Source organism: Ranitomeya variabilis, chromosome 6, assembly GCF_051348905.1.
Source record: "Ranitomeya variabilis isolate aRanVar5 chromosome 6, aRanVar5.hap1, whole genome shotgun sequence".
Taxonomy (NCBI): Eukaryota; Metazoa; Chordata; class Amphibia; order Anura; family Dendrobatidae; genus Ranitomeya; species Ranitomeya variabilis.
In genome coordinates this window covers 511,618,624-511,645,634 of record NC_135237.1, presented here as the reverse complement: position 1 = coordinate 511,645,634, position 27,011 = coordinate 511,618,624, and the positions used below count along the sequence as shown (strand labels likewise).

The window sequence follows — 27,011 nt, the reverse complement described above, 5'->3', positions numbered from 1 at the left end:
CTAGCCCATGAGTACAAAGTGTGCGCTAGCCCATGGGTACACAAAGTGTGCGCTAGCCCATGGGTACACAAAGCGTGCGCTAGCCCATGGGTACACAAAGCGTGCGCTAGCCCATGGGTACACAAAGCGTGCGCAAGCCCATGGGTACACAAAGCGTGCGCTAGCCCATGGGTAAACACAACAGCGTGCACTAGCCCATGGGTAAACACAACAGCGTGCACTAGCCCATGGGTAAACACAACAGGCACTAGCCTGTTACAGTGTGTACTGTGTGTTGTTTTTTTTTGTTTGTTTTTTTTACAAAATCTTGTGTACGCCCCTCAAATATTATTTATAAAATGATCACTTATTAATTTATTTTAGATTAGTTCTTACTAAATAAATAATCATGTAGTCTGATACAAAACATATAAAGGCGATATAACCAGAATAATAGCGATTTCTGTTGCTTCTTCACAATTGTTTTTGGAATTGTTCAAAGTCCCGTGTGGAAGCCTTGGCAATTTCTTCACAGAAGGTTTGGTCAGGCATGGACACCAGTTTATCTAGGGAGACGTAGTTGGGTTCTTTTGGGTCATAGATTCCTCTTCCAAGAAATGTCAGAAATTCATGTCTTTCCTTAAGTTTCAAAAGTCTGGTATTAAACACCTGTAAAGCAAAAATGACATCGGTAATGCTTGTTGTACAAGGATGGAGCAAGTGGAGACTAGTGAGGATCAAATGTTCCCATGTTCTGTAGCTAAACAGATTATTTTTCACTATTGGCAAAGACCTTCATAACAACGAGCTGAGTGTCGGGGATTTCAGATACAGGAAAGATATATATCTTGGTACCGTGTTAGCCAGTAGATAGAATAATATTTAGAATTGAGAGTCCTCAGTGGTTGATACCTTTTAATGGCTAACTAAAAAGATGGAAACAAATTGCAAGCTTTCGAGTCTACTCAGGTCCCTTCATCAGGCATATGCCTGATGAAGAGACCTGAGTAGTCTCAAAAGCTTGCAATTTGTTACCTTTTAATGGCTAACTTAAAAGATGGCATCAACCACTGAGGACTCTCAATTCTAAATATTTGGGTGTTTCAGAGTAGCCATTACTGATCAATGGTTCTCTGAACTTCTCTGGTGCTGCTCCGATTTCCTAGCATGTCCTGCCTCATTCCCTATAGTCTCGTTTACCTCTGACTCAAAACTGTGGTATAAGGATTGAATAAACCCATAGAAGTCTACAGCTCCAATTTATCACAATTCTAGTGTAAAACACATTGAAAAGTTGTAACATTTTTTTTTTTTTTTAACACAAATAGAAGTTATGACTTTTTCCGTTTTCATGCCAATCCTGGCCAGATCCGCAAAAATAAACAGAGTGTGGCCAAGGCGAGGCGATTCTCTGCACACAAATTCTTTAAAAGTTAAGCCACTTTGGTGATACAACTTACACCAGACATGTACTCCAGTGCCATGACTGGAGTAAAATTTCTGGGGAGGTGCACTCCAATAAGCTGTGCCTCTTAATGAATTTGGCGCATTTTACTCCTGCACACCCACTCACTAAGACTGGCGTAGAGAATACCAGTATTAATGAATGAGTTCATTATATCGAATCTATACAATTCAGAAGTTCTACTCAGCCAAAATTAGAGATGACCACATATTTGCTCCCATTTAATCAGCAGATTTGGTCTAAATAACAATTTAATTTATTGCAATTTCAGTCATTCACCGCCACCCAAAATACATGTATACAGTGGGGCAAAAAAGTATTTAGTCAGTCAGCAATAGTGCAAGTTCCACCACTTAAAAAGATGAGAGGCGTCTGTAATTTACATCATAGGTAGACCTCAACTATGGGAGACAAACTGAGAAAAAAAATTCCAGAAAATCACATTGTCTGTTTTTTTATCATTTTATTTGCATATTATGGTGGAAAATAAGTATTTGGTCAGAAACAAAATTTCATCTCAATACTTTGTAATATATCCTTTGTTGGCAATGACAGAGGTCAAACGTTTTCTGTAAGTCTTCACAAGGTTGCCACACACTGTTGTTGGTATGTTGGCCCATTCCTCCATGCAGATCTCCTCTAGAGCAGTGATGTTTTTGGCTTTTCGCTTGGCAACACGGACTTTCAACTCCCTCCAAAGGTTTTCTATAGGGTTGAGATCTGGAGACTGGCTAGGCCACTCCAGGACCTTGAAATGCTTCTTACGAAGCCACTCCTTCGTTGCCCTGGCGGTGTGCTTTGGATCATTGTCATGTTGAAAGACCCAGCCACGTTTCATCTTCAATGCCCTTGCTGATGGAAGGAGGTTTGCACTCAAAATCTCACGATACATGGCCCCATTCATTCTTTCATGTACCCGGATCAGTCGTCCTGGCCCCTTTGCAGAGAAACAGCCCCAAAGCATGATGTTTCCACCACCATGCTTTACAGTAGGTATGGTGTTTGATGGATGCAACTCAGTATTCTTTTTCCTCCAAACACGACAAGTTGTGTTTCTACCAAACAGTTCCAGTTTGGTTTCATCAGACCATAGGACATTCTCCCAAAACTCCTCTGGATCATCCAAATGCTCTCTAGCAAACTTCAGAAGGGCCCGGACATGTACTGGCTTAAGCAGTGGGACACGTCTGGCACTGCAGGATCTGAGTCCATGGTGGCGTAGTGTGTTACTTATGGTAGGCCTTGTTACATTGGTCCCAGCTCTCTGCAGTTCATTCACTAGGTCCCCCCGCGTGGTTCTGGGATTTTTGCTCACCGTTCTTGTGATCATTCTGACCCCACGGGGTGGGATTTTGCGTGGAGCCCCAGATCGAGGGAGATTATCAGTGGTCTTGAATGTCTTCCATTTTCTAATTATTGCTCCCACTGTTGATTTCTTCACTCCAAGCTGGTTGGCTATTGCAGATTCAGTCTTCCCAGCCTGGTGCAGGGCTACAATTTTGTTTCTGGTGTCCTTTGACAGCTCTTTGGTCTTCACCATAGTGGAGTTTGGAGTCAGACTGTTTGAGGGTGTGCACAGGTGTCTTTTTATACTGATAACAAGTTTAAACAGGTGCCATTACTACAGGTAATGAGTGGAGGAAAGAGGAGACTCTTAAAGAAGAAGTTACAGGTCTGTGAGAGCCAGAAATCTTGATTGTTTGTTTCTGACCAAATACTTTTTTTCCACCATAATATGCAAATAAAATGATAAAAAACAGACAATGTGATTTTCTGGATTTTTATTTCTCAGTTTGTCTCCCATAGTTGAGGTCTACCTATGATGTAAATTACAGACGTCTCTCATCTTTTTAAGTGGTGGAACTTGCACTATTGCTGACTGACTAAATACTTTTTTGCCCCACTGTAAGGCTTAAAAGGGTAGTTCAAAAAATGGGCCCAGCTACCGGCCTGTTCTATACGGCGTCGGCTCAGAGCGGTCACCGATTCCTGCAGGTGATTCAGCTGCTCCACGTCAACAGAGCAGCTCCTCTTTTTCCGGGTTGCTCTGTCAACAGGACGTGACCGCCGGCGGCATGCTGATTGACAACTGTCTCTCTACAGTTAGGCATCAGTAAGCTGGCTGTCAATCAGCATGACAAGCCACTGCTCTGTTGACGTGACATCAGCAGGAGCGGTCTGTGACGTTACTGAGCTGGCAGAGATCGGCATCGGGCACGAGAGGCAGGTAGTTAGCAATCACCTACCTGTTAGTTCCTAGGCACATTATATATTTAAAAAAGTCTTATTTTTAAGAGCCATGAAAATATCTGACTAAACTCACATGACCAAAAAGCAGCCATATTGCCCAACCTATGTTACAGCCTCAATTTAGAGCCTGGGGGGTCCTGATGAGGTACACAGCATAGCCCGGTGATTGCAGTGGTTGTAGACGTGACGTCAACGAAGCAGCTATGTTAACAGTCACCGCTTCATACCATTCTCATGTATGGAACTGATGTTTGGTTTTAGAAAATTTTACAACAAATCTGCCGCGTCTGAATATACCCCGATAGTCATTCTTACAATCTCACGTGATGTGAGTAGGAGATCTTTACCTGTGGGAAATGGGTGATCATGTGGTGAGGAATCCCCATCGTATTGTGCACGTAATCGAAGGTTTCGGTAAGTTTCCTCTTGTTACCAGCTAACATCTTGGGGACTTTTAGAGCAATTTGTTGTATTTCATTTTTACGAAATCCAAATTCTATTTCAAATACCTAGAAAAACGGATAGAAATAAATAATTTAATAAAGTTAAGGCTTACAAATACCGATGTAAAATACTGAACGTGGCCTTACATGAATCCTCATAGACTCTAATGGCAGATCGGACGAGAATAAGACGGGTTCTGAGTCTCACTGACCATAGACATGGACTCATATTTAAAACTAATGTCAGTATGCCTCAATGAAACCCCATGGATCACTGTGCGGTCTGAGAAAAAAAAACTAAAAGGATAGCAGACGGCTGTGTGAATGCAGCCTAAACCAAATTAATTATCTACATACAGAAATGTAATGGCGCTCTATGTGGATGGTTTTAAAGGAAAAGCATCACAATTTGTATTATTTTTTTAATTAATTGTGGCTGTCGCTTTTAAGATCTAAAATCCAATAATTGCATAAAGTCCAGATTGGAGTTGGATGGTTCTCAGTGACCTGCCGCATATAGCAAAATATCTTCCCGTCAACCTTACCGAAGAGATACTGTAGGGGCAATGATCTGATGCCAGGCTGGGATTGTTTAGATATTTAAGATGTCATATTAATTAGATTAGCTTATCTTGACATTCAGATTATTGCCACCCATGTACAATCAGCTTGGTTGAGATAATAAAGATTTATTCTGCTCTGCGACCACTATGACTTTGTGTCCCCATTTCAACATGAAAAATTTGGTGAAAGGTCGTCTTTAAACACAGACACAAAGACATAAGAAGCCTCAGCCATAAAATGATTCATTGACTAGAGTGTTTTAGGCATGCTCTCTAACATGTGCAGGAAGAGGAGGAAGAAGGAGGTGAAAATTTCTTGACAAAATGTACCATATGCTTTTTAACGCCGGTCATTGTAAGTCTGCCTGTGAGGATAAAGAGATCACTGCGAAGAAGTGATCTCTACAGAACTGGGGACCGTGCAAATGCTTAAAGGAGTTGTCCAGGACTTTTTTTTAAATTATACATATGTACATATTTTTTTTTACAATGGGCCTAAAAGCTAACATAGGCAACTACCTGCTTGTTCTACCTGATGCCGGCTCAGAGCTGTCACCAACCGCTCCTGTAGGCGATTCAGCTGCTCCATGTCAATAGAGCAGATTGTCTTCTGAGCCGCTCTAATGTCAAGCTGATTGACCGCCGCCTCCCTGCAGTTAGGCAGTGGGGAGCCAGCTGTCAATTAGCATAATGTCAGCCGTGATGTCCCTTCAAAAAAGCAGAGGAGAAGCCGCTATGTCGATGTGATGTCAGCAGAAGCCACTGAATTCGCCGGCAGAGATCGGTATCTGTCACAACAGGTAGGTAGTTAGCAGCCACCGGTCTGTTAGTTCTTAGGCCTGTGGTAAAAAAATGATATGGTCCTGGATAATATATATTAATATTACCCCTTTAAGTCCTACCATTCTAACCATGCCGAAATGATGTCCCCAACTACCATTAACTTATAGTTATTATTATATTATTACTTTGCTACAGATAAGATGTTTGTAACCTCATCCGCCTCCCAGAAACTGATCTGCTGCAGTAATGAAACGAGAAGTGAAAACAGAATGGAAAGTTTCCTCCGCTACCTTAAGGTTCTCTCTTATGGGTTCCAGGCTGCCAGTTATCATCCTTGGAAGACGTGTCACTAATTCTCGAGTCTGCAGAAAAGGCAAAAGAAATATACACAAAACTTAGCATATATTACTTGCAGAAAAAAAAAAACACAGCAAGGGCGCGAAATTTCAGAACGCTCATTGATTATGGTCATACTGGTAAACACGGAGAATTTCATGCACCAGAGATGCAAGGTAAAATATGCAGCAAAAATGCCATGTGTGTACATACCCCAACACTGCCATTTTGCTCACCAGTCTTTGGGAAGGGCGCGCTGGAGTAAGATGCTACAAATTTGTTAAAAAGCGTGTGCCCCTAAAAGCATTTGGTGCAACTCTCAGCTGCTGCACAGAACATTTCTGTTACAATTTAAGTTATTTTATGATGTGGCCGTGCTCACATGGGGCTTCCTAACTAAGCTGAAAACATTGGAGGGGTTAGAATAAAAAAAAAAAGTCATAAAGTCTTTGTGCTACAAGGTGCACAAAATATTTCTGACATTTTAAGCAGTTTTATGGCAGAATTCTGCCAAAAACATTTTTACGAATAGGTGCCTGGCTGCAGTTACACATGAGCTTAACTTTAGTCCTCATTTAGAGGCTTCTTTTCCTGTATTTATAATAATAATAATAATAATAAAAAAAAAAAAAACAATTCTATTGCCTCCATTATTGTTTCAGTTTTATCCATTATCACGTTTCCTCGACACAAAAAAAAAAAAATATATTAATAATAATAATAAAAGATTTGCAAGCTTTCATTTGATCCATTACTCGGATCAAAAACAGACAAGTCACCAATCTTTTTTGGGGCTAAAAAAAAAAAGAAAAAAAGACCATACATTACGGGAACGTTCTATACATGAAAAATAAAAACTCTTTCATTTAGTGATTAGCACGGGGTCTCAGCAACTCGACCCCCACTAACTCCTAACATGCCAAAAGTTTTGCTAAACTATAGTTAAATTTTTAGTAACAATGGTAAATATTGTCGTAAATGTAAAATCTTGCTCTTATGGAAACATGTTTTATACAATATGAGCAAAAATATATAAATAACGAATGTCTGGACTGCAGGACGGGACGGGCAGACGAACGGTTTATTGACTGACAGCAAGCAGAGATCTTGAAAGCCTAAAGGACTTCATGAGTCAATGAACAACTACAGAAAAACAGATAACTTAGAACCAACTTCGTGGGCATGAGGGGCTTACACTTCCCACACTTCTCCCCCAATTATTTTTCCAGGTATTCAGGGATTGCTGTAGGTGGCGCCATTCACCGAGAAGCTAAACCCAGGAAACACTGGGCGGCGGACGGGAAGCCAGCACCTTCTTACCTTCTCCCCGCTGAGTCCCAGCTCCTTCTGGAAGAAGCCCAGGCGATTATCCAGTCTTTCCACAGAAAAGTTGAGCAAATAAGGGGCGCGGGAGACAAGTCTTGCAATCGCATGCCTGCTGAATTTTTTAGAGCTCAGGTAAGCCACCCTACAACAATAAGACATTACCTAGTAAACTGCAGGCAGGTGTAAGAAGGTGCTCGCTGCTCAATGAAGACGTCTTACCCCTGATTATAAAAAAGAGATCTGGTTTCTTGTTGTGAGCAGAAAACTATTTTGAGATGCGGCACAGGGATGCGTCCATTTAAAGGACCAAAGACTGAGAATATGACAAAGGTCTAGTAGAAAACTTCCTGTTCTCATGCTCTGATAGGATGGGAGATTATGGAGGTATATGGCATCACTGCAGTAGGGGGGCTCCATAAAACATGTTGGGTCATTCCAGGAGGCGAGACTTACTCTGGAGAGGGCCACAAGTGCCTACGTTTCCCCCAATAAGCCCTGCATGCAGCGTATCACAGGGGTCATAGGACCCTAGAAGATGGTCTATACTTCTGGGCCACTGTAGCAATGTGTGGATCTTATTAAAATGGATTTAAAGAGGGCACCTGGTGTTATTTAGTCACTTACACCGGGTAATAACACAATAATCATTTTAATTTCTATAGCGCCAGCTATATTCCACAACACATTACATTGTACAAAGAAGAGAAGACATTACAGAGTAACACATAATCCAACATATACCAACAGGAGTGAGAACCCCGCTGCTCGCAAGCTACAATCTTTAAAAAAAAATAGGAGGGGGGTATAAAAAGGTAAAATGAGGTGCTTGTATTGTACGGTCCAGCCATCAGTTTATTAAATAGGGTTTTCACATAACGCTGCATGAACCGGTCACCAGCCAGTGTGTGCATCAGTACAGGTATAAAGTGCTGCTGAGTGCGTGGAAGAGAACAGAGGATAGTTACCATAGTTAGATTAGTGAGGTGATAGGCCAGTCTAAAGAACTATGTTTTTAGGGCACGCTTCTAACTGTGGATACTGGGAATTAACCAGATTGTCTGAGAAAGAGCATTCCAGAAAACTGGTGCAGCATGAGAGAAGTCCTGATCCTGATCCTCTGGTAGCTGCTCGAGTCCTGGTAGCCCTGTCATTGACACATGATATACATAACCAGAGTTTGCTGGCGGCTCATTTAAGCAGCTAAGCCATTGTCCGCCTCCGTTTATGCATTGACCACAAAAAGAGAAGAGGGCTGGTTTAGTTATCGAAAAAGAGCCGTCAGCCAGCCCCCTTCACACATAACTCTGGGTATGTACAGACACAGGAAACAATGTCATGTATCAAGCACGGAGCTGGAAGTGAAGATGTCCAAACTGGAACTGGAGCAGCCGCCAGAAGATTACGGCACCTGTCATAATAAGGTATATGAGCAAGTCATCAAAAGTACGGTAAGTAAAAAATGTGTGTCAGCACCAAGCCGTCAACCTATGTGATTTTCCTGGTGCTTTGTGTGCACTTCCTACTCCGTGAACCTCAGCATGAATAGCCAGCGAGCTTAGCTGCTAAAAGTCTCTAGCGTTAAAAGGATTTACTGGTTTCTGATAATCCATGTCCCCCAGCTGCAGTATGTTTAAAAAATAAAACCTGTTTTATTTACCCTCCCCAGGTCCAGCATCGAGTCTCTGTTGCTGCAGCCAATCAATGAGATCAGGGGCACTAATCGGCTCCTGTCCGTGACTCTGGCAGAGCCCCTGAGCTCAGTTACTGGCTACAGCGCTGTCAATAGTGAGATAGACGTCTGCGGCACTCACCTGTCTCTTATCTCCAGGATATGGCGCTTACATTGTGGGAGGAGAATGGGGAGAAGACGAGGCTTCGGAAATTTAGCAAGTGTGTGAGCTTTATTTGTCTTCTCCCCGCTCTCATCTTAAGGGGAAGGCATCACATTGTGGAGGAAATTAAGTAGAGTTTGTGCTACAAATTAGTAGGTTATGTTACACTTAAGATTATGTAACTGGGGGGGGAGAGGGGCGGCTGTACATCCCCTTTAATTACTATAGGCTAACTTTTTTTTTGTCCTTTTCACACATCTATAACTGCATGAAATAAGCAATGGACCCCAAAACAAAAGGTTATACATACAGTTATAAAGACTTAATAAATATGAGACTCAAGCTTGACCGGGCACCTATATTAAGGCCAAGTTCACAGTGAGCGTTTTTGATCCGTTTTTTTTATGCTAATTTTCAGCTGCATTTTACAGTACCAGCAAAGCCTATGACAGTTCAGAAATCTCATGCACACACATTGGTTTTTGTCATCTGTATTTTTCTTCTTTAGAGCTTGTCACTTCTTTCAGCGTTTTTCACCCATTGACTTGAATGGGTGGTGAAAAAATGCTGAAAAAAAGGCTGGTATCATGTTTTGATGCGTTTTTTTGTGCCAAAACCGGATTCTATGGAATAGGACTTTTTTTTTCAACACTAAACTTTATCAGCATGCCAAAACTGCCGCAAAAAAAAAATGCACAAAAAAAAAAAAAAACAAGAAAAACATTTTTTTTTTCTGCAGCTTCTTTCCTGCCAAGAGATCAGGTTTTGCTGCAGAAAAAAAAAATGCTGAAAAGACGCCTGGCAGCCCTGCAGATAATAATAGACACAGAGAACAGCGGCGGGGAATCCGTGCTGGACCCGGGGAGAGTGAGTAAAGCGCCATTTGTTCGTACAGTACTAGTCATGTCATGGTTTCAAATACCGGTAGTTAGAGGATTTCCCTTTGACCAAGTAAGTGTTAATAAGACTGACTAGTATTGCCAGCTTATGAGATTACTCCAAATTCATTACTTGGAAATTGTATACAAGTGAAACATGAGAATAAAATGTACCGGTGACGCCGGAGCGCTGCTCTGGGGGAAGAGAATGGTAACGAGCGGAGATAAGCGTGTGTGTTCATGATCCACCTGCGAGCACACACCCTACATTATTGTGGAACCGGCTGCTGGCTCTCACCTCCTATAATCGCTCCGTACAACAAGAAGCTTTGTGTCAATTTTGGCAGGAATTCTGATAAGAGCGCACACACATTTGTCCGGACTTGTTTCGAGTGCACCGTCGGGAACAGAACAGCTTATAGGATGAGGAAACACGCCGGTGCTTTCCTTACAGCAAGCGCGCAGGCTTCCACGAAACTCTGCAGCTAGTCATCTACAAGCCATTGTTCAAGGTTATCAAGAATCACATGCCGGAGAGATAGGGGCGCGCAGCGGCCTTCACCCGGAATCATGGGACAGAAATCATCCCATGTACTGTAGGGTCAGCGCTCACTTAATTCTCTGAGTCTGTGGACTCCTTTCTGACCATCATTCATTGCAGCTGCCATAAAGTGCTCACATCCCACTGAACTGTTAACGCAGATAATGGGACAGATATAATACAAGCGCCAGAATTCTGGCATCATTTGTGCCCCCCAAAACCACTGCCTTGAAATAAAAAGACAACTTTTTCTAATGCCCAACAAGTAGGCATGGTTTATGATAAAGGTGTGTTAGTCTTTGCCCCAAAAATGCACTCAGGAGCGCTCAGCGTAACCTTGTTGGGTACACAAAGTGAACTAGTACACGATCACACTTTAAGCCTCTACCTAATTGCCCAAAAAAGTGTCTAAAACACATAAATGTGGAGCAGGACATGTATCCCAGGTTTTTAGGTGCATATTCAGTGGGAATTGTGGCACACTTATCTTCGTAAATTTCCAACATTATTTCTCCTCACTCTTTTATGGGCCGTCTGATATTGCAACTCATCGTTCTATAAATTAATAGGATTTATTGGCAGTAGCACAAATAATAATATTCCCATAGGGGTCTTCAGGATGGGACCTCCATGATATCTAAAAAGCGGAAGCTCATTGAAGAGATCAGTGAACATCCCACCAGGGCTAAAGCGCTGCTACTCTACGTATGGGAGTTAGGGGGCAGCACACCCAGGGGGATCCATATCTAGCTTTGAGTTGTATGGAGTGGCACCACACAGCTGGGAGAAGATACAGGACACCAATGAATTATTTTAAAGTGAACCTGGCAGCAGGATTTTGTTAAAGTAAACGAATTGTCATATTGGCCCTGTTACACTAATTAAAATGATACCTGGGGTGAAGAAATCCATCTTGTGGTTCTTGTGTAATCAGGGTTAGAGATTTTCAGTTAATGAGATACCTGTGCGGACTGTACACAGAGTCTTCCCTTCTGCTCTAAGCCAGAGAAACCAAGGAAAGACCTGCCCACAGGCTGCCCCGAAGCACAAACAGTCTGTCTCTCACTGTGATGAAGAACCTGTTTGTGCTTCGGGCCGGCGGCCTGTAGACAGGTCTTTCCTTAGTTTCTCCGGCTAAGAGCAGGAAGAGAAGACTGCCTACAGGCTGCCTTGAAGCACAAACAGTCTCTATCTGTCTCTATGATGAGGAACATGTTTGTTCGGGCATCTCATTACCTGAAATGAGACCTAACACTGATTACACAAGAACCACAAGACGGATTTCATCATCCAGATATCATTCTAATCAGTGTAAGAGGGCCAACCTGACAATGTCTGTAGTTTACTTAGAAAAATCCTACTGACAGGTTCAATTTAAATATTTATTCATTTTTTCCAAGACAGAAAACACACAAAATTAAAAAAAAAATAAGACTGTGATCCAAGCATTGCATCAAACTTTCTAACACGTCAAGTAGAACAAGGCAAAGCTAAAAATCTCCCTTACATTACAGAGCGAGCACAGTACGCACCATGGACGTCAGCCGGCGAGGTCTATTTCTAGACTGTACCACATGGCAGCTGAGAACAGGTAAATTATGTGATGTGCTATGCCCCTGTTCACTTTATTAGAAAAAGTATCACGGAAGTTTTGCAACCATTAGATATGATGGCGATCACAGCCATATCCCATCGCTTCCTGACTGACTTCGGTACAACTGTGGGTCCCTCTGCATCCCCCCTATTGAAGCACTGGGCAGAATGTGCCTGGTTTTACCTTGGTTACTGGTGATCAATTAACAGAGCATCTGTGGAAATGCTAGAAAATCCATGGAGGCCGCGCCTCACATCTTCCAGGACTTAAAAGGATATGCTGCCAATGTCTTGGTACCACAGAAAGAAGTCATGTTTTATGGCGTCTAAACCAACAGATGTAATAGCCATCCCGCTCACAGAGGTTGTCACACAACCAAGATAAATGAACAATCACTTGGGCTCCCAGTTGCTGAGCCTGCTGCCCAAATCATGAGAATTGGTGTCATAAATCCTCCCATGATTGAAAGAGTAGCAGACATATGCGACCATGGCTCCGTTCACCGTCTAGGACCGCCCCTCCATTCACAGTCTAGGACCGCCCCTCCGTTCACCTTCTACGACCGCCCCTCCGTTCACCGTCTAGGACCGCCCCTCCGTTCACCGTCTAGGACCGCCCCTCCGTTCACCGTCTAGGACCGCCCCTCCGTTCACCGTCTAGGACCGCCCCTCCGTTCACCGTCTAGGACCGCCCCTCCGTTCACCGTCTAGGACCGCCCCTCCGTTCACCGTCTAGGACCGCCCCTCCGTTCACCGTCTAGGACCGCCCCTCCGTTCACCGTCTAGGACCGCCCCTCCGTTCACCGTCTAGGACCGCCCCTCCGTTCACCGTCTAGGACCGCCCCTCCGTTCACCGTCTAGGACCGCCCCTCCGTTCACCGTCTAGGACCGCCCCTCCGTTCACCGTCTAGGACCGCCCCTCCGTTCACCGTCTAGGACCGCCCCTCCGTTCACCGTCTAGGACCGCCCCTCCGTTCACCGTCTAGGACCGCCCCTCCGTTCACCGTCTAGGACCGCCCCTCCGTTCACCGTCTAGGACCGCCCCTCCGTTCACCGTCTAGGACCGCCCCTCCGTTCACCGTCTAGGACCGCCCCTCCGTTCACCGTCTAGGACCGCCCCTCCGTTCACCGTCTAGGACCGCCCCTCCGTTCACCGTCTAGGACCGCCCCTCCGTTCACCGTCTAGGACCACTTGATTCGCAATGGGGACTCTGGTCCCCACCATCTCAGAAACATTAAGGATCTTTGCAGTGGGACTCGAGCAATCACAATTTTCAACTAATTGTATTGGGGATCCCGTTAAATCTTATTTTTGGTAGACATTTTGTCAACTTTAAAACCAATTTCCATTAACCATAGAGCTGTGGGCTAAAGCTACAATGGTGGTGCTGGAATCAATTAATGTTGAAAAGGTCATGTTTTTTTTTTTTTAACTGGAAAAAAGACGTTTGTTTGGCGTTGAAATGCGTACTTACATAGAAAAAAAAAACAATTTTTTTCTACTACTACAGCAGCAAGAACTGTTTATCAAGCTACACAGATGATTTTTAAAGTGTTTTTTCCCTATTGGTGAATATTGAAATTGCAGTTTTGCAGCAATTACAATAACACTACAAAAAAAGAGACATTTTTTATGGGTAAAATCCCTGTCTATATTGGAACTTAATGTGAAGAGTTATATAAAAATGGAATAAATATGTCATAACTAATAGTACAGGGTGCATCCTGACACTGTGCACACGATACCGAAGTTCACCCTGTTAAGTGTTCAAACCTAAAATAACAAAAAAGGGGAATCTATAGGGCCCCATAAGCCATAAAATGGTGTCAGCCAAACAATGGTGATTGACCCAGCAGTTGTCTCCCCCAAGTCTCCCCTACACATGAACGTTTGGTACGAGAGAGCTGTCGACAGACATTTTAAGAGGTGGCTTAGGCTACTTTCACACTAGCGTTTTTTGCAATCCGTCGCAATGCGTCGTTTTGCCGAAAAAACACATCCTGCAAAAGTGCTTGCAGGATGCGTTTTTTCCCCATAGACTAACATTAAGCGACGCATTGCGACGGATTGACACACGTCGCAACCGTCGTGCGACGGTTGCGCTGTGTTGTGGCGGACCGTCGGGAGCAAAAAACGTTACATGTAACGTTTTTTGCTGCCGACGGACCGCCATTTCCGACCGCGCATGCGTGGCCGGAACTCCGCCCCCACCTCCCCGCACCTCACAATGGGGCGGCGGATGCGCTGGAAAAATGCATCCGCTGCCCCCGTTGTGCGGCGTATATAATGCTAGCGTCGGTAACCTCGGCCCGACGCACTGCGACGGGCCGAGCCCGACGCTAGTGTGAAAGAAGCCTTATTTCATCGGAACAAAAGGATAGTCAGTCTGAAAACAGACACGCCTGATCCTTATCTCCCCCGATATCATCTGTCGGGATAAGGTTAGCGCCCCCCCGCAGACATTGGATTGTCGGCAGAACTTGTCAATCTCGACAGGTTCAACCAACATTAGTCTAATGCGTATCTACTCACATTCGCGTAGGAAGCGCTGCTACCGATCTGACAGAGAAGAAGAACACAAGCCACAATGAAAATGTGAACAAAAAAAAAAAAAAAAAGTCGGAATCCTAAATTGTTTCCTAAAGCTAGCGCAGTGTGTCCGGAGATAATGAATTCCAGCATTTTGTATGTCGGTCTTGATACAGAGTCCACTGGGTTAAGATGCTCCGAATGTATTAATAACTGTGCGCCTCGTAAATTACTGGTGTAGTTTGCGGCACTTTTGTGGTGTGAATTATGACGAATTTGTTGGATCACGCTCGTTCCACTAAGTTTTGCTCACTTTGCGTAAGGATGGCTAACCTGGCGTAAAAACGGCAAACTAAGTATTGCACAAAAATTCACAAATTGTTTGATGAATCGGATCCCCAAGTACTATGAAAGATTGATGGCCTAAACTCAATAGTGCCTTATAATTGGTACTGGCTGCACCTGATAAATGTCTGATAGTCATTAGTGATGAGCGAGCGTGCTGGGATAAGGTGTTACCCGTCCATTCTCGGGTGTTAACAGTGTCTGCGTGCTCAAAATATATGGTCGAATCCCCGCGGCTCCTTGTCTTGAAGTTGTACAACACCCACAACACATGCAGGGATTACTTCCGATAATGGCCAGGCACTGCTGAATCTCACATCTATCAGACGTTTATGGGGCGTTCCTTGGATTTGCCATACACGTCAGTAATTGATAATATATTAGATCAATACCTTTTATGCAGATTATCCAGATCTTCACTGAGGATAAATGGATTTGTAGTCAGGAAGGCTCCCAGCTGATTGTCTTCTACACCCACATCTTTCAGGAAAAAGAGGATTTTACTGATATCCTTTTCAAAGTCCAACTTCAAGAGAAACGTTCCCACGTTTGGTCGCTTTTCTAGCTTTGATAAATCCACACCTGGGAATAAAAATGTGTTTTCTGTCTAAACAAATGACCATCAATAAAACAAGGATCCTTATTCTGCCCCATCTAGCACACATTTATCCTGAGGTTATGCCACAAGCGTGTGAGATAACATCATTCAGAGCCCATTTATTTGCATGGGTGTTGCGTAATACATTTGATCCGATATGATCAGTTCAACATTATGGAAACGGTAAAGAACAAGGGCGAGTTGTAGGAGATGGATAATCTCTTTATTTTAGGCTCCTTATTTTAAAATAAACATGGGCTTTGGGAAATGTCCTTCTTAGAACACTAAATCTGGTCATACGTGTTACATTATTGTGTAAAAGTTTTAGGCAGGTGTGGAAAAAATACTGCAAAGTGAGAATACTTTAGAAAATATAAGTGTTAATTTATAGTTTATATTGATCAATCAATAAGATGCAAAGTGAATCACATTTGGTGTGACCGTCCTTTGCCTTCAAAAGAGCATCAATTCTTCTAGGTAAACTTCGTAGAAAGTTTTTGAAGGAACACAATAGGGAGACAGTTCCAAACATCTTAGAGAACCAACCAATGATCTTTTGTGGATGTAAGCTTGTGCAAATCCTTCTGGTTTTTTTTCCTAGAATCCCAAGCAAATTCGATGACCAAATCAGAGCTCTGTGGGGGCCATATCATCACTTCCAAGATTTTGTTCTTCTGTCTCTACACAGGTCATACACCATGGCAAGAATGACCACAGAAACAGACACAGGTTAGTTATATTGCATCAGCAAGGTGTCTCCTAAGTAAAGATTTCAAAGATGTGCTGTTCAAGCTCTTTTGAAGAAACACGAAGAAATGGCCAACACCGAGGACTGTAAACACAGTGAAACTTTGTGCAGCAGTTGGGAGTCACATCTTGCTGACGAACTTTCGAAATAGGAATATGTCCAGCAGTGCCATCAGCTCAACTGGCAGCAACCAGTGGGACCCAGCTACACTGGTCTACTGAGAAGTCCGGCTACTAGTGGTCTCCTTGGGACAATTGTGGCCAAAAAAGTCATACCTTTGACATGGAAACAAAGCCAACTATGCATGAAAACATAGGAACTGGGGGTGCAGAAAAATGGTGACAATGTGAAATATCTGTCTGTAACAGAAAGCAGTTTGTTCGCTTAATAGCTGGTGAGTGATGCAATAATGAGTGTCTGCAGGCAACAGTGAAGCATGGTGGAGGGTCCTTGTAAGTTTGGCACTGAATTTCAGGAAATGAAGTTGAGGCTCAATAGTTTCCTCATTGGTGAAAAACACAGGCAGATACTACTCCATATACATCTTGCATCACCATCATGGAGGCGTCTGCTTAGCGCGAAAATTTATTTTGACCTCAAACATACAGCCAATGTCATTAAGAACGATCTGCAGTGTAAAGAAGAACAAGGAATCCTGGAAGTGATGATATGGACCCACAGAGACCTGATCTCATCATCATGGAGTCTTTCCAGGATTACATGAAGAGACAGAAGGCTTTGCACAAGCGACATCCATAGAAGATCTGTGGTCAGTTCTCCAAGATGTTTGGAATAACCTCCCTGCCGAGTTCCTTTAAAAAACTGGGAGCAAGCGTACCGAATTGAATTAATGAAGGCAAAGGGTGGTCACAGCAATTATTGATTTGCTTTAGATTAATCCACTAATTTCAGTAGGCTGACAGACTATGTAATGTGTATTGGGACCCTCCAGACTCTCCCCCGGCGGCAGATGTCCAAGAAGAGGAGTAAATCCAATCCATTTTTTTGCCCTCTAGATGAATTTACTTCCCCTTTTCCTACTGAGAGCACAGGCACACTAGGCCACACAGTGTAAGGGGGAGGCGTCAGGAGAGAATGGTGGGCTACACTAGATTTTGGACAGCGTCTATCTAATATATATGGTCAGCCATATGTAGCTAATATCCAGGTACAGGTAAGCAAATCACATCACTGACGCATCCCGGGCTCTCAAACTCATTAAACAGTTTAAGTTACTGTGACCTACATAGCGGAACGACATGCGCACTGCATTACACAACTGTTAGGCCACGTTCTTCTCTTTTTTTTCTCAATTTTATGATAAGATGATATTTAAAGAATCAGCATCAGAACAATGTCACAAAAAATATTGGCAATAATGAAGCAATACCTTAGTGACTTAATTTATGATGAGCTCCGGACAGAGATGGGGAAAAAACATTCGCTCCTGTGATTGTTTCTTCTGCATCTCGTCCTAAGCTGATCATAAATCAAGTCAGTCAGGTAAACGCCCCGGCTGCTGCTCCGCTCTTATGCCACTGACTTCACTTATGTTGAACTTGGGACTGGAGGTGCAGAAAAAAATTAATAAACACTTGCTCCTGTGATAAAACAGGCAGGGAAATGCGTTACCTCACAGAAAGCAGTTTCTATGTTATCTGTATTATCACTTATTTCTCCCGTGGCCAGCTGTACACACTTATAAGATCTCAGCACAGAAACATTTCTTTAGTACATCCTATTGTTGGAATACAAATAAGTTCCACATCTATTCATTAAAATGTTCATTAATCATGTGACAACCCCCATTTAACAAATGCATCGGTCGTGATGCATCCCAGCTGAACATCTTTTTGCCATATTTCTGCTAATTAAAAAGTTTGTCAGCACAAAACGACTGTTCAAACCAAGCACAGGCGCTCACAGTGCACCCTTGGAGTAGCGGAGCCGTTCAGTGCACCTTTCTACCTACTTGCTTTCCTTCTATCTCTGATTTCAGGGTCTTGAGAAAAGTAGGTCCCGAATAAGTAGGTGGGAAGAAGCACTGAACTGCTCGGCCACCCAAAGTTGCAGTGAGCACTTGTGCATGGTTTGAACAGTCTTTTTTCTGCTGGCAGACTCCCATTGGAACCTACGAGCATGTTGGTGCGTACGTCACAGACATTTTGCTGTATGCGCTGTATATCTGCATATATGGTGTGCAATTTTACGATTTTCTACACTGGCAGTAAATGATGGGTGGATACAGCGGCTAATGTCAGAAAATACCCCTAATCTAAACTGCTGTAAAACAAAATATAGCCTTAGAAATGGCGCTGAGAATATCAGGGAACTAGCTGGAGCTAGCGGGCGCCCACTCACCCAGCAGAACCAGCTTCTGTAGAGTTTCCGAGCTATCCACATAGTCTCGAAGTGTAAAGGATGATGGAGGGATTGCAGGAACGGGAATCATGGCCGTAACTTCGTCTTCTGTCATCGCATCCAGAGGAGATAAAGAAGGAACATCCTCCAGTGCTTGGAAAGGCAAAAAGAGACAAAAATGAGACGCTTCCACGAGTTATTAAAAAAAAAAACAGACACAATATACAGGGGTATCATAATATACTCTCAGCTGACTACCATAGATATGAATGGAGAGAGCCACGAACATGCACGGCCACCTTCTTATTAATTCTCCCCATAAGTAGGCAAATTGGACTCTATAGCGCCACCTATTGGAAGTAGCGATCCTACAAGTCACAATCAACCCTTTAACGACCGCCCACTCATCCGTCCACCTTTTTGACTTCCATGGGCGCCACAGTTTTCGGGGTCGATTAGCGCTTTTGTACCTTCTGGATCCCTTTCCACTCGGGGTATTACATTGGTCTCCTGTTGATTTTGGCTGATGACAGGCAGATTGTTTTCTGGGTGAGGGATCTTTACGCCGTCCTCGGAGCCGGATTGTGTACAGACAGCCCAAGACTGGAAAATATTTCTGCTCGCTGTGCTTTGTAGAACAGAAAATGGAAGTGATGAAAAAAGATCATCAGTCTTCAGCTGCCTAGGGGCTACGACCGGCAAATGACGCAGAGCCGAAAGCAGGGATCCGGCGCTCCTCCGACAGATGCTCAGAGCCATCCTTCACTAAGCAAATCGAGGAAAAAAGGAAACTTTAGATTATCCTTTGTAACACCTGGACATTTTTATTTTTTGCTTCCTTATTTCAAGAGCCATAACTTTTTATTTTTCCTTCGACATAGCCCTATGATGGACACCATTTATTTTACTGTATATTGTACAGAGAAAGATTTTTAAAAATTCCAATTGGGGTGAAATAGTGAAAACACACACACACACACACACACACACACACAATCTCACCATTACTTTTTGGGCTTTGTTTTTACAATGACATTGTGTTGTGGGGATATGATCTGGCATTACTAAATGTAAATAATTCTGAAGCTTGTAGGAAAAAAAAAAACAATTTGCATTTGTGCCGCCATTTTTCTGAGACCAGTAGCTATATTTTTTCATAAATGGAGCTGTGTGAGGGCTTATTTTTTTGTGTGTATCCTTGAGCTATAGCTTTTATTAATCCAATTTTGGAGAAAATTTAACATTTTGATCACTTTATATAGATTTCTTTATTTTGATAGGGGGGAGGGATATGTTGACTGAAACATTCTAGCATTTCATTTTTTTTATTTTTGTTGTTTAAAAGGTACAGTTTCAATAATCTTATATTTTGAGACATGACTTTAAGACTGTGCACATGTTGCTGATTTTTCGCGTTTTTTTCGCTATAAAACCGCAAAAAAAAAAAACCAGCATACATTATGCATCCCATCATTTAGAATGAATTCCGCATGCCCCTTATGTGAGGAAGCCAGTCGGCGAAACGGCGCTGTCGGGGTCGCGGCGGGACACTCCTATTTACATCCATGTAAGTTTATTTAATTCCAGCAACTATTTGCACTTTGGCAATTATACCTTTTTAGCAACTTTGGTGTATTAGGGCACATTATTACGTACCTGCTGTGTAGCTTAGCATGCCGTTACATTATTAATTGGATTATCCACAGACTCAGGGCTGTGTATGGGATTTTCAGGAACATGTGTTCCAGGATATTTAGATGTGTCTCTTATCCATTTAATACCTTAAGGTACCTTCACACGAAGCGACGCTGCAGCGATAGCGACAACGATGTCGATCGCTGCAGCGTCGCTGTTTGGTCGCTGGAGAGCTGTCACACAGACCGCTCTCCAGCGATCAACTATGCCGAGGTCCCCTGGTAACCAGGGTAAACATCGGGTAACTAAGCGCAGGGCCGCGCTTAGTAACCCGATGTTTACCCTGGTTACCAGCGTAAAATCTAAAAAAAACAAACAGCACATACTTACATTCACGTCCCCCTGCGTCCACTTCCTGACTGACTGAGCGCCGTACAGTGAGAGCAGAGCGGTGACGTCACCGCTGTGCTGCTTTCACTTTCACTTTGCGGCGCTGAGTCAGAGGAGGAAGCAGACTGCAGGGGACGCAATGTGAGTATGTGCTGTTTGTTTTTTTTACATTTTACGCTAGTAACCAGGGTAAACATCGGGTAACTAAGCGCGGCCCTGCGCTTAGTAACCCGATGTTTACCCTGGTTACCAGTGTAAAATATCGCTGGTATCGTTGCTTTTGCTTTCAAACACAACGATACACAGCGATCGGACGACCAAATAAAGTTCTGGACTTTATTCAGCGACCAGCGACATCACAGCAGGATCCTGATCGCTGCTGCGTGTCAAACGAAACGATATCGCTAGCGAGGACGCTGCAACGTCACGGATTGCTAGCGATATCGTTATAATGTCGTTTCGTGTGAAGGTACCTTTATACACAGCCGTTCTTGTAAGGCATTGTGAGGCTTAAGGTCTTTTCACACATAGTGCCCTATTTTGCTGTTTACACATTTTTTTGTATTCATTGTTGCTGCTACTTTATTATACCATATTAGGATGTAGTCCCTAGCGGTTTGTTTTTATAGAGGATTCTCTTGTTTTGTAGCATTGTATTTTATCAATTTTTGTATTAAAGAGAAGTTTTTATTCAAAATTTATTTTCTTGCCTATGCCTCCTTTTTTCCCCTAAAAAATATTCAATGGGGAATTGTGTATAAATATGTATGTTTTGAGGTGTGCACAACACTGTTTGCGGACTTATGATAAAACATTAAGGGATTGATGTAGCATTTAGGGTTTAGATAAACCAAACAAATCATTCCCCCCCAACATATGTTCGTTTACAGCACAGGTGGGGGTACATAGAAGATTACAGGGAGAGGGCGAATTTCGTCACCCCATCGATTAGTGTAGGTGGGTGGCCATGGCAAGCTCTTAAGAGTCTATAAGCACCGGCCATGAGTGAATCAAGATTTCGGCTTAGTTCACAAAGAGAGGATCTTCAAAAACTTTTGAAAAACTCTTCCAATTCACGTTAATGTTAAATTCTCTGCGACGTTCATAAAAGGAGTTTTCTTAGTCTACGTTCACATTAGCGTTCGGCGCCGCAGCGTCGCCGCATGCGTCATGCGCCCCTATATTTAACATGGGGGCGCATGGACATGCGTTGCACTTGCGTTTTGCGACGCATGCGTCACTGCGGCGCACGCGTCCGGGCGCAGAGGACGCAGCAAGTTGCATTTTTGCTGCGTCCAAAATCAACCAAAAAAAGGACGCATGCGTCGCAAAACGCAGCGTTTTGCTGAGTTTTTGTTTGCGTTGTGGCGCCGACGCTGCGGCGCACAACGCAAATGTGAACGTAGCCTTAGTGATATTTTTTTCTCCCTGAGGAGGTTATGAAAAACGTCTGGTGTGAAAAAAAAAAAAGTGCATGTCCCTTCTTTGAAGTAGGTACTGATGGAATTTGCTCCAAACTAAGGACTGTCCAATTAAAAAGTTGCAAAGAAACACATCAGGACAAAAACTGAAAAAAAACACAACTCTTCCAAAATTGCTTCAGGAAATGAAAAAGAAACTGGAGTGTTTGCCGACATGGTTTCCACTTGAGAAATAAAACAAAAAAGAAAAAAATAATTTTTTTTTTCTTCTTAATCTGTCAGCCTTACAAAAAAATAAAAACCCCAAACAAAAAACAATTGTTCAGCATTGCAGGGTTGTTCTATCACACATCCATGTGATGGGCTCCAACTTTCTGATTGCTGGCGGTTTGGCTGCTGGGACCACCACTGCGCCCAAGAGTATGGCTCTGAAGTGCTCAGTGAGAATCCACCGCCGGCTGCAGCTTTACTGGTTAAACAAGCTATTTATTTGTATTTTTAGACCCCTGTATATAACATAGGGGGTAACCGGGGGACTGCTGCCACTTTTCCCATACTCAGCTGTCAGCTAAGCTGGGTTGCGATGCCCACAGCTGCAGCCTCGGGGTAACAAGTCCGCATCAGATTCCTCAGACCACCACATGCCCCTCCGCTAATCAGGACTCCCAGAAATAGCCGCGCTCTGCCATCCGCTATGGGGCGGGAACCTCTATAAGGCCGGGTTCAGACTGCTTTATTTCACCCACCCAATACTGCTATCTGGACTCCTGACCTGAACTTACTACATCATATTAAGGCCTATGAGGCTGGAAATTCAGCTCAGCAGTCCCAGAGTCAATCTGGGCATTGCGGTCAATATGTGGACTGTGAAATTAAAGGGGTATTCCCATCTCTAATATTGTATCCTAATATGTAGTAGATGTAATAATAATATCAGCAAATACCTCCAATTAAAAATGTAGTATAGTTTTACTGATTCACTGTGTTTCTTTCATCATGTGCAGGCATTGCAGGACCTTAGGTATCCATGGTTACGAGCACTAGCTGTCATTATAACAGTGGTCATAACCATGGATACCTAAGGTCCTGCAATGCCTGTATATGAGGAAAGAGACGTAGTGAAGCAGAATAACTATACTACATTTCTAACTGGAGGCATTTGCTAATATTATTACGACACCTACTACATACTGGGATAGGATCTTGGAGATGGGAAGACCCCTTTAAGCCACCTGACCCAATGTGTAGGGCCAAGTTGGAAAACCAGAAGATCCATAAGTCTACTTCTATCCAATAAGTATGGCTACCCTCATGTATTAAGTATTTCTGGCCATTGTCTAATCTGTGCATCAATTCCCCCGAGTTCTTACAGACCTCTGCTTGCTGTTGTGACTGATTAACAATCGTGATTATTTTCTACGAGAAGCTGACAGGTCAGTCCTGGCCATGCGATGATCTCCCAGGTGCACGGCTCAGGTTTGGTGAAATCACGTTTGGCCTTACAAAATGCGTCACAATATTCGCAACATAATTCTCCAGGAAAAACAAAAGGCGCGCAGAGCTGTATCTGCAGAGCTGTATGTGCAGAGCTGTATCTGCAGAGCTGTATCTGCAGAGCTGTATGTGCAGAGCTGTATGTGCAGAGCTGTATGTGCAGAGCTGTATGTGCAGAGCTGTATGTGCAGAGCTGTATGTGCAGAGCTGTATGTGCAGAGCTGTATGTGCAGAGTTCATATCTGCAACGCTATTTGTTAGTGTTTGCTGGTAGAATGTCACCTGGAAGACCAGAAAGGATACCCGCATCCTAAATTTACAACTGGTGACGAAGATCGGCGAAACGTGCGTTGAGGCGGCAGGCTGGGGTCTAGGTCTCTCACCACATGTCGGTATTATATACATACAGAATTTATTTTGAACAAACGATTTTGCTCCAGATATGCACTTTAGTCTAACAACGCAGCTTTGCACCCTTCATTCTCCTCTGCCTAGCATTCCTTTGCACTTGCTTTTGATTGTATGGAGATTCTAAGCAGTAACTTTTTTATTGGCTATACGAGGTCATATGTGGATTGCTAATAGCTGTGTTATATACTATCTTTATGCACATGCACTTTAAATATGTGTATGGTATTTATTATGCAATAAGCTCTGATTTCCCTGACTAGATATGGCTTCTAATAGTGAGCTTATACTCTAATTATCCATTTGGCATTGCAAATAAGTGCCATATAGTGCGCATGAATTACTATCATTCATGTGGTGAACGTGCACCTTCCTATCCTGCTTGGCTAGCTTTACTCTGCCACGGATTATTGGATTTTAATTGTTTAATAAAATTTATACTTTTCTTAAGATACTCTCTATTGGGTCTCTTTATATTTAGAGTTTCCCTTTTTCTTGTGTTACTCACTGGTAGAAAGTGCAGAGGAAACACTTTTGCGTGGACATGTAAACCACGGACGTGTTGCAAATGTTTTTTTTTCCAACCTGTAAAAGGCCACTTTGTGCGATCATTGCATGCCCAGGACAGATTTGTAAGAAAAGAATTATTGGGTTGTTCCTAAGGGTATGTGCACACGTTGCGGATTCTGCTGCAGATTTTTCCGCAGCGGATTTGGAAAATCCGCAGTGCAAAACCACTGCGGTTTTCACTGCGGATTTTCTCACGGTTTCTTCTGCGGATTCCTCTGCGGTTTTTCAACTGCACTTTCCTATTGGTGCAGGTTGAAAACCGCTGCGGAATCCGCACAAAGAATTGACATGCTGCGGAAAATAATCCGCTGCGTTTCCGCGCGGATTTTTCCACAGCATGTGCACAGCGGTTTTTTTTCCCCATAGGTTTACATGGTACTGTAAACTTTGGGAAAACTGCTGCGGATCCGCAGCGTCAGATCCGCAGCAAAATCCGCAGCGTGTGCACATACCCTCATAGTAAGTTGTGCCCATCTGTAGTCCCAGCAGTCAGATCCCCAGCAATCTGGAGAGTGACACTCTGCAGCGCCACCCGGTTACTTGTGTTTTTATTTGTGCATTTTTATGGCGCTTTTGATGTTGCAGTTTTTGTTTCTGTTTGGAGGTGTCATGTTTTAAATAAAACTGCTTTGATTTTGACATTTCCGGGTATTTGGCTTTGACAAAACTTTATTGATATAGTCATGTGCGGATCACATATGTTTTTAATGAGTTTCCGCTGTGAAAATGCACTAAACCCGCACGTGCATTTTTTTTTACCTGGAGATTTTCCGCATCTAAATTTAAGTCAAAGAGGAAAATCTGCACAGAAATCTCAGCAAGAGAAACTGACATGTAGCGGATGTGAAATACGCCCCGCAGGCCAGGTCACACCGAGTAAGAACGAAGCAGGAGATTTCTAGAAATCCCGTCCACTTTGCTGGAACCATAAGACGATGAGTTTTTGTCCTCGCCTTAGGACAAATCGCACGTGAAGAGGAAGTCTGAACTTCCTCTTCCTGCTCAATTTGACAGGAGGCGGGGACAGCGCTGATTGGGCGCCGGGGGTCACATGTCACAACTACGGCACGCAAACCCCGGGGAGAGTGGGCGCCGACGCACCGTAATGACACCGGCAGCCCCTGGGAGAGCGGGCGCCGACGCACCGTAATGACACCGGCAACCCGGGGGAGAGCGGGCGCCGACGCACCGTAATGACACCGGCACCCCCGGGGAGAGCAGGCGCCGACACACCGTAATGACACCGGCAACCCCGGGGAGAGCAGGCGCAGACACACCGTAATGACACCGGCAACCCGGGGGAGAGCGGGCGCCGACGAACCGTAATGACACCGGCACCCCCGGGGAGAGCAGGCGCCGACACACCGTAATGACACCGGCAACCCCGGGGAGAGCGGGCGCCGACGCACCGTAATGACACCGGCAACCCCGGGGAGAGCAGGTGCCGACGCATCGTAATGACACCGGCAACCCCGGGGAGAGCAGGCGCCGACGCACCGTAATGACACCGGCAACCCCGGGGAGAGCAGGCGCCGACGCACCGTAATGACACCGGCAACCCCGGGGAGAGCAGGCGCCGACGCACCGTAATGACACCGGCAACCCCGGGGAGAGCAGGCGCCGACGCACCGTAATGACACCGGCAACCCCGGGGACAGCAGGCGCCGACGCACCGTAATGACACCGGCAACCCCGGGGAGAGCGGGCACCGACGCACCGTAATGACACCGGCACGGGAGGGGAGTACAGGCTTTATTAGTTTATGGGGGCCGAGCGAGGGGTACGAGAAGTTGTCCAGTAGTGAGCAACTTCTTTAACCCTTTAGATACCGCTGTCAATACTAGCATAAACATTGCAGAGGTTGGAGGTGCGGTGCAGGCTGCACTGTCAGTGATACCAGGCAGGACTACAAAGAGCCATCACAGGCGCATGTAACATCGCTGACGCGGTCCTCACCGCCATCTTATAGAATCAATGTAATCTATATACCTCATATTACCTGTAAAGATGGCTCATGGGTAAGGGCACATAGAGTGTGGGCCTGTGTGGCGAGTACAGGGTGCTTTTATAATGCAATATTATCAATTATTATTATATCTGAATATTTATCACAGCCGGTGAAAAAATAATGTAAATGGTGTAGTTACATTTGTAGCTTTTTTTGGCTTTTTTTTAAATCCCCCCTTCCCCAAAAAAAAACACCCCCGAAAGAAACAAACTGATTCCGACCCCACAGTGGTGCTGATTCCATCTGCAGGTGACATTGACCAGATAATAATCCTTCAGTTCTATAGACAGAAGAGCTGAGCAGCAGCGCCCACCCGAGCCCCCACACCTCACCTCCTCCGCTCGTGCCCACCCGAGCCCCCACACCTCACCTCACCTCCTCCGCTCGTGCCCTCCGCAGATCCCTGCCCACGTGGGTACCAGCAGAGCGGAGCACTTCCTGTTTGGACTGTACCACGTTGTACCCGCAGGGGGGGATTCTTGCGTACTATCCTTACACACTGCCTAGCTGCGGC

The 27,011-nt window shown here is 44.1% G+C and overlaps 2 protein-coding genes across 3 annotated transcripts in view; one reads left to right on the top strand and one right to left on the bottom strand.

The window, feature by feature from the left end:
• Positions 1 to 274: 274 nt before the first annotated feature.
• Positions 275 to 27,011, bottom strand: MTERF3 (mitochondrial transcription termination factor 3). 2 transcript variants are annotated; one of them, XM_077270931.1, is made up of 7 exons: positions 26,873 to 27,011; positions 19,042 to 19,336; positions 18,572 to 18,724; positions 15,257 to 15,446; positions 5,774 to 5,845; positions 4,042 to 4,203; positions 275 to 648 (listed from the first exon to the last, which is right to left on the bottom strand). In XM_077270931.1, exons 2-5 carry the CDS (start codon positions 19,328 to 19,330, stop codon positions 5,833 to 5,835), a joined length of 645 nt encoding a protein of 214 aa, XP_077127046.1. In that variant the 5' UTR covers positions 19,331 to 19,336; positions 26,873 to 27,011; the 3' UTR covers positions 275 to 648; positions 4,042 to 4,203; positions 5,774 to 5,832. The 2 variants fall into 2 exon arrangements, with proteins under 2 accessions (XP_077127046.1, XP_077127045.1); XM_077270930.1 differs by lacking the exon at positions 275 to 648 and having other exon boundaries at positions 4,066 to 4,203; positions 18,988 to 19,336.
• PTDSS1 (phosphatidylserine synthase 1) overlaps positions 6,987 to 27,011 on the top strand; it is a 71,294-nt gene continuing 51,269 nt past the window's right edge. Inside the window, exons 1-2 of the mRNA XM_077270929.1 lie at positions 6,987 to 7,277; positions 11,911 to 11,987. Of these exons, the coding sequence (XP_077127044.1) occupies positions 7,002 to 7,277; positions 11,911 to 11,987 (353 nt within the window). The 5' untranslated portion in view covers positions 6,987 to 7,001. The remainder of the gene's footprint in view (positions 7,278 to 11,910; positions 11,988 to 27,011) is intronic.